Source organism: Rhinopithecus bieti, unplaced genomic scaffold (genome assembly GCF_001698545.2).
Source record: "Rhinopithecus bieti isolate Rb0 unplaced genomic scaffold, ASM169854v2 scaffold_9696, whole genome shotgun sequence".
NCBI lineage: Eukaryota > Metazoa > Chordata > Mammalia > Primates > Cercopithecidae > Rhinopithecus > Rhinopithecus bieti.
Window position 1 is genome coordinate 2,018,353 of NW_016806217.1, and position 12,243 is coordinate 2,030,595.

General features: G+C 38.9%; 1 protein-coding gene across 1 annotated transcript in view; it reads right to left on the bottom strand.

Annotated features, from left to right (window-relative positions):
- The window catches only part of CHD2 (chromodomain helicase DNA binding protein 2), a 151,438-nt gene that overhangs the window by 31,265 nt on the left and 107,930 nt on the right, over positions 1–12,243 (bottom strand). The window contains 5 exon segments of the mRNA XM_017875233.1: positions 342–468; positions 1,570–1,720; positions 1,878–2,016; positions 6,260–6,399; positions 7,838–7,879. Of these exon segments, the coding sequence (XP_017730722.1) occupies positions 342–468; positions 1,570–1,720; positions 1,878–2,016; positions 6,260–6,399; positions 7,838–7,879 (599 nt within the window).

Below are 12,243 nucleotides of genomic sequence, written 5' to 3' on the forward strand. Positions count from 1 at the left end.
GATTACAGGTGTGTGCCACCACACCCAGCTAATTTTTTTGTATTTTTAGTAGAGACAGGGTTTCACCATGTTAGCCTGGATGGTCTTGATCTCCTGACCTCATGATCTGCCCGCCTCAGCCTCCCAAAGTGCTGGGATTACAGGTGTGAGACACCACACCAGGCCTAAATGAATATTTCTATTATTACCAACCAAACCATCATTACTGGAAACTCAAAAACAACATCTGCCCGTGAGAAGGTGACATACTGTGCAGTGCCCAGAAAGGGCCTCTGTCTTCCTACCTAATTCTGCAGGGTGGGAGCCTCAGGCTCCTGAAAAACACCCAGCTGGCAGTGTACTCACCTCTTCCCCGCCTGTCACAGTCCCCTTCTTCTCCAGACCCTTTCTGAGCAGCTTCAACAAGTAATCCGCTCGGGTCTGTAGCTGCTTCCCCTGAGGCTTTTTATCTGTCTCCACCGGCAGAATCTTCAACAAGAAAGGAAGAGAAGCACCCGCCACCACCCACATCCTGGTTAGTGGATCAGGATAAACAGAGACAACAAACACTGAGCACAGTCCTTTCCCTCCCCAACCACCCAAAATATAGATTAAAGCCTCAGATCCTATCTCATGTCCATGGCTCCCAGTCACTGAAAATCCCTCACGAGCCGTTCTCATTTTACAAAATGGGATGGAGAAATCCAGCTCTCCCAATGGCTCCTACCTGTGCTGTTAACAGGGTAGAACAACTCAGGTAGGAGGGGCTTGTGGCTTCATCTGCTAGAGCATCCCAGCCGTCGTGGATTTCCTCCTTCCAGGAGCAGGGAATCCCTGGAGCTAGGTTAAAGCTTCGTTTTAGATTGAAAATGCTTCTTAGAGCATTGCCGGAGAGCACTGAGCTACGCCAGGACATGATCTCTTCCTTGCTACAACAATTGGGCCTCTTGCCAGACTGAATCTGGTCTCAGTGCTCAAGGCAGGGTGCTGTCACCCTCCTAAAACCCAGATGGGATGAGCACTGTTAAACGTGCCAGGAGCACAACATGGAGCAAATCCTACCAAAATTTGAGCCAGTCAGCCTTCCCTGCTTAAAGCTCCAACCATGGCCTTGCTACTTGCAACAGATAGGGTGGGAGGCTTGATTTTGTGGGAGAAGAACAGCCAACGTTTAATTCCATTACAAAGAATACCTAGGCGACATTCAATCATTATGTGAGGAACTGAAATATGGTTGTTTCGAATGTACTTTTAAACAAAAGGGCCAATAACTAAGGCCAAGGAATGCTTTTATCATTAACAAACTTACCTGGGTATTTATTGTAATGAAATCTGACCTATCATTAAATACCAGAATTTTAAGATTTCTCCTATGGTTTCCCCAAAATTTCACCTGATTACTGTCTTTTCCCTTTATCTTCATCTGTGAAACAGTGCCACAGACCACTAAAGATGAAGTATTTCCAAGGAGAATGACTGTACTAATTTCTAATTTGATGCCCCCTCGAAAATAGTTAGAAATAAGTAATCAATATAAAAATATTACACAACAAATCTTCTAGAAATCTCTAGCATGGTAGGGTTACTTACTTTGTCAGTTAATTTAAGCTCTGGGTCTGTTTTAATTAACTCCCAGTTTCCATAGCCATGTTCATAAATTCCCAGCAACAGGCGAGAATCATCTTCCACCCCCCACTCTACATCAAAATGTGCAGCTTTGACACGACAGGTTAAGCAGTATCTAAAGAAAGTTTAAAAACAGGAAGACATTAGAAGAGGGGCCTTTTTAGCATGTTAAAGAGGAGACAGTAAAAACACTATGTAACTACACAAAGTCTAACTTCAAATCTATTTTCTTATGGTACAACCACCTAAGAATGTACACAAAATATACTCACTTTTTTTTTTCTTCAGGGTCCACAGGGATAGATTTATGCAGCATCTCAAACTCCTCTTCATGTTGGATAATGGATTTCACATTAACCTGAACTCCAGATATCTTGATTGTTGGACCTCTCCTTTTCCCTGGTCCTTTTCCTGAAGAATACCAATTTCACATTAGTTAAATGAAAATCTGCTTTAGTTCCACAGAAAACATGTGTCAACGAACCCTGACCTCTTAGTCTCTCTCAATGTATCTCTGGCTTGTTATTTTGAAGATATAAACTATAATACAAAGTTTTGTCTCAATTAATGTCTGTAAAATAACCTTCGAACATTCAGTTTTTTAAGATTTGGAATTTTTTTAATTCACTGATGTTTATAGTTATATTTTAATCTTCCAATTTGTTTCATACTACTTTGTTTCTAAATTAACAAAAATAGATTCTAAGGGTATAGTATTAGTGCTGAAGCTTTCCCTTTTTGTTTTCCTACCCATCCCACTAGCGGAGGTCAAAAAACGAGTCTCAAGTATTTTAAACATGAACTTGATCTTCACAACACTATTACTGAAAAAACATGAGCTTAAGTTCATATCTAACACATGTGAAATGATGAACAAGTGGCGGCTTAAGAAAATTACAGTAGGCTGGGCACGGTGGCTCAAGCCTGTAATCCCAGCACTTTGGGAGGCCAAGACGGGCGGATCACAAGGTCAGGAGATCGAGACCATCCTGGCTAACATAGACAGTGAAATCCCGTCTCTACTGAAAAATACAAAAAACTAGCCAGGCGAGGTGGCGGACGCCTGTAGTCCCAGCTACCCGGGAGGCCGAGGCAGGAGAACGGCATAAACCCAGCAGGCGGAGCTTGCAGTGAGCTGGGATCCGGCCACTGCACTCCAGCCTGGGCAACACAGCAAGACTCCGTCTCAAAAAAAAAAAAAGAAAGAAAGAAAATTACACTAACCCGGCCAGGCACGGTGGCTTACACCTGTAATCCCAGCACTTTGGAAGGCCAAGGCAGATGGATCATGAGGTCAGGAGATCGAGACATACTGGCTAACACAGTGAAACCCCTTCTCTACTAAAAATACAAAAAATTAGCCGGGCATGGTAGTGGGCGCCTGTAGTCCCAGCTACTCGGGAGGCTGAGGCAGGAGAGTGGCATGAACCCGGGAGGCAGAGCTTGCAGTGAGCCAAGATTGTGTCACTGCACTCCAACCTGGGCGACAGAGCGAGACTCCGTCCCAAAAAAAAAGAAAAAGAAAGTTACCCTAACCCAAATTTCAAATTAAAATGATCACGGAAGTAAAAACGAAACCCCCATCAAATAGTCCAAGTTGAAATCCATGAGATAATGCTATCTGTTTATGAGAGGAAAACTCCTTTCAATAGAAAATGGGCAGAACATATGAACAGACACTTTATAGAACAAAATGCAAGTGACCCTTAGAGATGTACAATCTTGTTCATTAAAAGAAAAATGAAATACCATTTCTCACCTATCAAAGTGGCAAAACTCCAAACTTAAACTTTAACAATATATTCTGTTTGTGAGGCTTGTAAACAGGTACCAACAAATATTACTGGTGACCATGTAAATGGCACCAGACTTATGCAGAAGGATTTGAGAATACCGAAGCGAAGTATATATGCATTTTCCCAGGACCCAGCAATCCCACTTCTAGAAATTTATCCCAAAGATACGTTGGCAGAGATACGAAATGGTATATTCATTAAATCATTATTCATTGTGGCTTTCTTTATAATAACAAAAGACCAAGAACAACCCAAATATTAAATACTAGAGGAGAAGTGTGAACTGACATCTACCTACATGGTAGAATACTTGCAACTGTAAAAGGAAAGAGGATGATCTCTACATAATGATATGAATTTATCTCAGTCATGAAAATAAGCAGGTGCAAAACAGAGTATGTTCTCTTCTGTGTAAGAAGGAAAATATACACACACATACACACACACATACTTAAATTTTAAAAAGAAACAAAGGAAAGATAAACTTACAACTAATAGAAACAGTGACCTATTAAGGAGGAAGAGAAGAAGGCTGGGGAACAAAAAACGAAAACAAGATGCTCCAAATGTACCTTGTTTTATAGTTGTGACTTTGAACCATGTAAATGTTTTTACATAATTAAAAAAATTAAATCGAATCAAAATGAGAAAAGCAATCGCTAAATATTGAAAATAAATGCAAACAAGAGTCTAACTGTATATTAAGTTGGTGGCATAACCACACAGAGAAAAGAATAACTTCGAATAATTTAAAAATATATTTTGATTGTATATTCTTAGTGTGATATATTCTAAGATCAAAAAGAAATGCAAAGAAATTACACTTTGCATTTGAGAATTTTTTTTGTTAACAGTAAGTTTGGTATTGATATTTGGAAACATATGTTTAGGATAAAGCAAATATGTAATTACGTTAACATTTTAGAAACAAAATTTCAACCTAAGGGAAAAGAAGTATCAATAATCCTTCCTTTGATCTAGAAATGTCAGCCTAGATTCAAAATATGCTGAATACCAGTTTACAGGAAGTACAGGTATGAGGAAATAAGTTAATACCAAAAAGAAGCAATCAGCCAGATCCAGAATGTGAACATGCACAAAAAAAAGAGGGATTTCGGGGAGAAGGGAATGCTGTAAGGAAACAGCTCCACAAGATACTATGAGATAAAAAACCAAGCACAGAAAAGTGTGCATGCTGTACTACCATTTAAAAGGGAGAAAACATTATTCATTTCTCAAAAGCATCAAGAAGTAATAGGAATACATTTTTCAGTTTTAAGCCATGTAGATGTTATTATTACTTATTCAAAACAATTACAAAGAAAACATACTGGATGTTAAACCTAAAGTTTACTTTTGGGTGTATTCTGAATGTTATAAAAGCACATATTCAGATCATTTTGCAAACCATACAAGTTATTTGTCTTTTACAAAAAAGAACGTATCTTAAAATACGTTTTGACTCTCTTGAAGATATTTTAAATTGTATCAAATTCAATAATAACCTTAAAGAGAGAAAAGAAAATTTCAAAGCACAAATACTCACTTCTTAATAACAGCTAACACTGCAAGCTAGACACTATGCTAAACAATTTACAAGTATGGAATTATTCAATCATCCAAATCCTTTGAAGTAGATATTGTTACTCTATTTTGCAAATGAGATAGTTGAAGGGATATAACTTGACCAAAGTCTTATAACTAGGAAGTAGTAGAACCAAAATTCCAGATAACTGACTGCCTCTTTCTCTGGAGCCTGAACATTTAACCACAGCTCAACAAAGCTGCAGAAGGGTAGCCTTACCTAATAAATGCTGCCCAAAAAAAGGCAGACATGGCACAGATAAACCACAGTCTGGAAAAGTAGAATGATAACAACTTCATTTCTTTATTTAACTAATTTATTTATATTTTGAGACGGGTTTTGCTCTGTCACACAGGCTGAAGTGCAGTGGCATGATCTCAACTCACTGCAGCCTCTGCCTCCTGGGCTCAAGTAAACCTCCCACCTCAGCCTCCCATGTAGCTGGGATTACAAGTATGAATCCTACTACTCTCAGCTAATTTTTAAACTTTTTGTAGAGACAAGGTCTCACTTATATATTGCCCAGACTGGACTTGAACTCCTGGGCTCAAGTGATCCTCTGGCCTCAGCCTCCCAAAGTGCTGGGATTATAGGCGTGAGCCACTGCACCTGGCCTCCCTCATTTCTTTAAAGTTCACTATGAGGGTGCCCTTACCAATAACAACTTCAGAGTTCTCTCCTCACAAGCATTCCTATACCTCTTGCTTTTAAAGATATCACACAGGACAGGCAAAATCACTTTCTGGTATCAAAGAGAAAATACATTGCTTGTCCAATCCAATGAGAACAAATTCTAGTGGCATGAAAATCTCAATGTAACAAAAATGTTTACAATATTCATCCAATATTTTATTTATTCCAATTAATTTTCTAAATCCTTTCTGTTTGCCGTAACACACAATATATATCCAAGATAATTAACAATGCTTGTGATCTATAACAACTCTTATTTGCAGGAAAAATACAGAGGTGTCCACCAAGCTTTGCCCCTGGGTTTTACATCACTCAAACGAATTTAAACTTTCTACAGCAACATAAAAAGAAACCATTTCATCTTGTTCTTCACTCTTCACCTTCTGCAAATCAACTTCATTTGTGAGTAGACCCGTAGGAGCATAGAATATTAAGCTCACAGAAACGCAGCTCAGAATAAACACCTCAAAGCACTAGGCAAGTGTGTTCCTCAAGTCTGTCCTTAAAACGCCCTTTAGCAACAGAAATCCAGTCCATGAGTGATAGCCTGTGAAGACTCACTAAAGCCAACTTCACTTACCCTCGCTGGCATTTTCTTTCAGCTGCTCTTCATATTCCTGCATTGCTGACACACAACTGTTGTGGATCAGTTCACCCAGGCGCTTCAGATCTGCCACCGACTTATCTACCAGCTCAGCATCACGTGCTATGCACTCCAGCCTGAGAAGGAACAAATATGGGGACACTTCAGCGCCCTCTGCCCACTCTTCTTAAATGTCATGAGATGCCACTAGGCCTCATATAAGCTTCTCCTGCAAAGACACTTTTCTTTGTGTTCCTTTAGTGGTCATTCTAAGGCTCCAACAAGAACCCCTGGACATTGAAGGCTAACACATTCATTTTCCATCATAAAGAATTGTGTCTTGAATATTCCACAAAACAAAACAATTCCAAAAAACAGAGAGGAAAGAAATAAACAACGAAAGCAAACTTTATTAAATAAATAGGCTGTTAGTGGCAGCAGGTGAAGTGCCTGAACACCATTTGTACTAGTTTGCTTCTTTGTATTCACTTCCCTTTCTCCAGCCTACTTTCATTCACTGCAATGTTCCTAGAAGCAGAGTATAGTTACTTCTACTACATGTTTAGTTGATCTCCATGTCATATGAAGCACACAAATAAATTATTAACTATAAGTCTAGTTGATCTCCATGTCATATGAAGCACACAAATTTATTAACTATATGTCTAGTTGATCTCCACGTCATATGAAGCACACAAATTTATTAACAGCTAAAAAACAGGCTGTCAAAAGGTGCCAAGCCCCCTTTTCCACATCCTATTGGCTTTTACACTAACTGGCCCAAAGACAGGCAGTCTACCCCTGGGTGGTCAGCAACAGTCCTGGAAAGATGCAACTGACTTTCTTGGCTTTGCTGTGGCTTAATGCTACACATCACTACCTCCTCTCCAAATGGAGAAGACCAAACAAAAATAGACTTGTAATTTTCACCAACTCGAGAAATTTTTCAGAAGAAAGAGAAGGGAGCCCAATATTTCTTTTAAATTAGGGCTTTTTAGATTTTATAGAAAGCAAAGTTCAAACCAAGCTATTTGAAATAGAGTCTTCTGTTAAAATCCAACTTCTGAATCATTTTATAAATGCTTATAGAATAGTAACAACAGCTACCATTTTGGAAGTTATTATTGGCAAAGCTATATGAGTCCTTTGCATTTATTCCTCATAAAATCCTGCTAATTAGCAGAACATTATAAAATCATCAAGAGCCTTTTACCTTTGACATTATTAAATCTAAGAACTGGGACACAAATAACTAAATACATTCTTTTCAACTGGAGTTATATGAACATCTCTCTGAAATTATTTCACGCACTACGGTTTTGAATATACTTGCTTCATCTCCCTCACAAAGGTGAAAGTCTTTTTATGGACGGCCTGTCTTTACCATCTTTGTCATCCCTCTGCAGAGGGACATGAATCAACAGGCACCCAATATATAAATGTTTGTAAATGAATGTTTCCAGAAAAAAAAAAATGTTCCCGGCATTAGTATTAAATGGAAAAAATTACCAAAAAAGAACGTACTATATAATAAAACCAAAAAAGAGGAAGATAAGGGACTACTACTGAACTTACCGTTCAAGAGGGAGACCAAACTTCTTATAAGCCTTGATGAACCTAAGAATAGGATCAATAAAACATATCAAAAAAACAGAGACTTACTTTAGTTATGTTGATGCTAACATATTCTGTGATGACATATGAGCCATGCAAATTGTCAAAAGTAGAGTGGGCTCAATCCTTGCAACTACCGAAAAAATGAATAAATGTTGAATGTCTTTGAAACTAGTCAACTTAAAATAATGACTGCTAAAAATCTATTCAAATTAAAGATCAACTTTATTCTCAGTGACTGTCCATAAACCTGCTTAGATATATGCTAGAGAACTGCGACTTAGCTCTAATATCCTTTTAAGAAGGTACAAGTTTATAGACTTCGTTGTGCCATAAAGGATTCAATCATCAAGACTCAATTGTCATAAACCCTTATATCATTTTCATCAGCGTATTCAGTTCACCACTGTTACCTTCAATACCATATTTTTCGTTATTAGAAAACAAATAATTTTTTAGCTGTTAAGATTTTTTGACTGTCTCAAATAGTTTTCGGAATAAGGCAAAGTAAAATATGATTTAAAACTTCTTAGGCAAATGATTTTGGAAACTCTACTGACCTCTCCTCCCAAAAATCCAATCTATCTTCCCACAGTCTCTACCCTAAACTATGCTACATACCAACTCATGCCATCATCCCCATTCCTACAGGCTGGTCACCAGTACTCTCCACTAAAAACCAGGACTTCATGACACATCAAGGGCATCATGTAATACGCCAAATTACTACGATAATTGGGTTATATAACCATGTAAGGACAGACACTAAGGGAAAAAATGGAAATGAGAAGACATGGCTACAGAATAAAATGGGACTGAATATGACAATAGCTAAAAACAACATTAAAGAAACAGCACAGATACAAGGGTTAGGAAGGTATTATATATAAACATAAACCTAAGGATTACCCCTTAACTCTGCATTTCTCCTTCTTGACAGATACTGAAATATTTTATGTCTAAATAACACTTCAGATATGGCAGACTAACAGTCTATGAAAATATGCTCCTCCATAAAACCAACAGGAACGCTGGCATAAAGTGTCACAATCAGTATTGTCACAACTCTGGAAATTAACCAAATGCATGCAGCTATCTAAGAAATTTATTCAAGAAAATGGCTGAGAGCCATCTAAGAAATTTATTCAAGAAAATGGCTTAGAGCCATCTAAGAAATGTATTCAAGAAAATGGCTCAGCAAGCTTCAGGGCATTTTTTAACTTGCACTATTCCCACCCCGTTAACCCCAGCTGCATGACAGCCTTGAAAACTAACACTTCTGCAGCTACAATAGCTGTGCCAACCAGCAGCATAGCAGCCACTGGAGGGTAAAGAAGAGGCTGGGAGTTCTCCAAAAGCCCTATTCCCACAGAATGATTGGACCTGGCTAACAGTACCCTAAGAAGCTCCATTCTCAGGCTTGTCTTTATTGGATTGACCCAGAACTCACTCAGTGTGAATAGCCCTGTCCACAATTCATTGGTCAAAAACAATTACATGCAAAGGTTTAACAGCATGACAGCCTGGGGCAACATTACCAGCTGGAAATAACAAAAGGCTGAACAAAGACAAAAAGAAAAACTGGAGGGAAAGATGTCCATATAGGATAGATACTCTGAAAAGCTCTGACACATGTGCTGGTCTGTGTCCATGCAAAGGAAAGATCTCAGAGGGTCCTTCCACACATTCCTGGGACACCCTCTGCGCTTTGGCTTCCTTCATCATCAGAGTCTTCTGTCTCACTCTCAGAAGCAGAGGATCTCTGGGCCTGCCTCTTAGGATCGCTGTCAAGAGTCACTGTCATTTGTCTGAGCCTGAGAAAGACCTTGAGGAACTGTGCAAGCAGGAAATGAAAGTTAAGGTAGAGTTGTCAACTGCCTTCCAGAGCATTGAAACATGACCCAACACACACACCCAGCCCTTCAACAAAGGCTGATATAGACTTACAGGGTCAAAGCATTTACGGAAATCTCTGTTCAATCATTAGCTGACCACTAAGCTAAAGGAGTAGAGACTACACATAACATGACAAGGATCACATAACATGACAAGGAATACTGACTTCAGAGAACTAGTACAGGAAAGTCACTAAACAAGCAAATACAATAGCAGCAGCAAACACAACGTATGGCTGGGAGGGGAGATCTGATTTCTAGAGTTGCCATATGACTTAAAATGTTCAATTTTTTCAAATAAAAAATTACGGGACATACAGAAAACCAAAAAGTAGGCTGGGCATGGTGGCTCACGCCTGTAATCCCAGCACTTTGGGAGGCCAAGGCGGGTGGATCACCTGAGGTCACGCGTTCGAGACCAGCCTGGCCAACATGGTGAAACCCTGTTTCTACTAAAAATACAAAAATCAGCCGGACATTGTGGTGGGCACTTGTAATACCAGCTACTCGAGAGGCTGAGGCAGGAGAATCACTTGAACCCAGGAGGCAGAGGTTGCAGTGAGCTAAGATTGCGCCACTACACTCCAGCCTGGGTGACGGGAGCAAAACTCCATCTCAAAAAAAAAAAAAACCTATGAAGTATACATAGGAAAAAAAGCAGGTAACAGAAACCATCCCTAAGGAAGTCTAGCATGTAGGCTTATCAGACAAGGATGTTAATCAGCTATTATATATCTTTACAAGAGTTAAAAAAAAATCTGTCTGGAGAATTAAAAAGGACGAAAATGTTATCAACAGAAACAGAAAGGCTGTTTAAAACAGACACTTTTAAAGAGTGAAATAGAAATTCTAGAGTTGAAAACTACAATAACGGAAATGAAAAAAAAATCACTGGGGAGGCTCAGCAGCAGATATGAGCCTGAAGAAGAAAAACTGGCAAACCTGAAGATAGGCCAATTGAGACTATCCCACGTGAGAAACAGAAAAAAAGAAATAAGACTTTCTTTCAAAAATGAAGATGAAATTAAGACAGTGCCAGCTAAGCCAAAATAGAGAATCCGTCGTTAGCAGATCTGCCTCAAAAGAAAATGCTAAAAGAGAGTCCTTTGGGCAGACACGAAAGGACATAAAATAGTAACTCAAATCACATGAAGAAATAAGAGCACCCATGGAATAATAAAGTAAATATAAAAACAGTATACATGTATTTTTGTTTGTAACTCTTTGCCTTCTATCTGATTTTAAAAGACAACTAACCAGGCTGGGTGTGCGTGGCTTACACTTCTAATCCCAGCCCTTTGGGAGGCTGATGCACAGCGATCACCTGAGGTCAGGAGTTCAAGACCAGCCTGGCAAACATGGTGAAATCCCATCTCTACTAAAAATACAAAAAAATTAGCCAGCGTGGTGGCGGGCGCCAGTAAACTCAGCTACTCGGGAGGCTGAGGCAGGACAATCACTTGAACCTGGGAAGTGGAGGTTGCAGTGGGCCGAGATTGCACCACTGTACCCCAGCCTGGGTGAGAAGAGCGAAACTCCGTCTCAGAAGAAAAAAAAAAAAGAGACAACTAACTATACAAAGTATTAATTATAAAACTGCACTCATGGGTTTACAATGTGTAAAGACGTAATGTGTGACAACAGCACAAATGGGGGTGGTGAGCTATCACTGGAGCAAAGTTTTTATAATGCCATTGAAATTAAATTGACGCTAATTCAAAGTAAATTGTTCTAAGATGTTACTTGTAATCTCTAGGGCAATCACTAAGAAAATAAGTGAAAAAATAGTTTTGTTTCTTTTACAGGTAAATAAAATGGTATATATTTAACACAAAAGAAAGTAATGGGGAAATAAACAAAAAGGACATGACATATAGAAGACAAATAGCAAAGTGCAGACATAATTCCTACTTTATAATAACTGCATTAAATGTAAATAGACTAAACACTAATAAAGAAGAGATTTGCAGAAAAAATATTTTAAAATTTTTAAGATACCATCTTTTTTTTTTTTTTTTTTCTTTTAGACAGAGTTTTGCTCTGTCACCCAGGCGGGAGTGCAGTGGTGCCATCTCAGCTCACTGCAAACCTCGGCCTCTCAGATTCAAGCAATTCTCATGCCTTAGCCTCAGCCTCAGCCTCCCAAGTACCTGGGACTGCAGGTGTGTACCACCGTACCTGGCTAATTTTTTATATTTTTAGTAGAGAGAGGGTTTTGCCATATTGCCCAGGATGGTCTCAAACTCCTAGGTTCCAGTGATCTGCCTGCCTTGGCCTCCTAAAGTGCTGAGATTACAGGTGTGAACCATCATGCCTGGCCAAATACCATTTTTTTAAATTTCAAATACCGAAAAAGAAAGATGGAGTGACTATACTATTATCAAACTAAAAACAGGCATTTAAACAAAATTATTACTACAGACAGAAACACATGTTACAATAATAAAAGGCCAACCAAGACCTATCGATTAT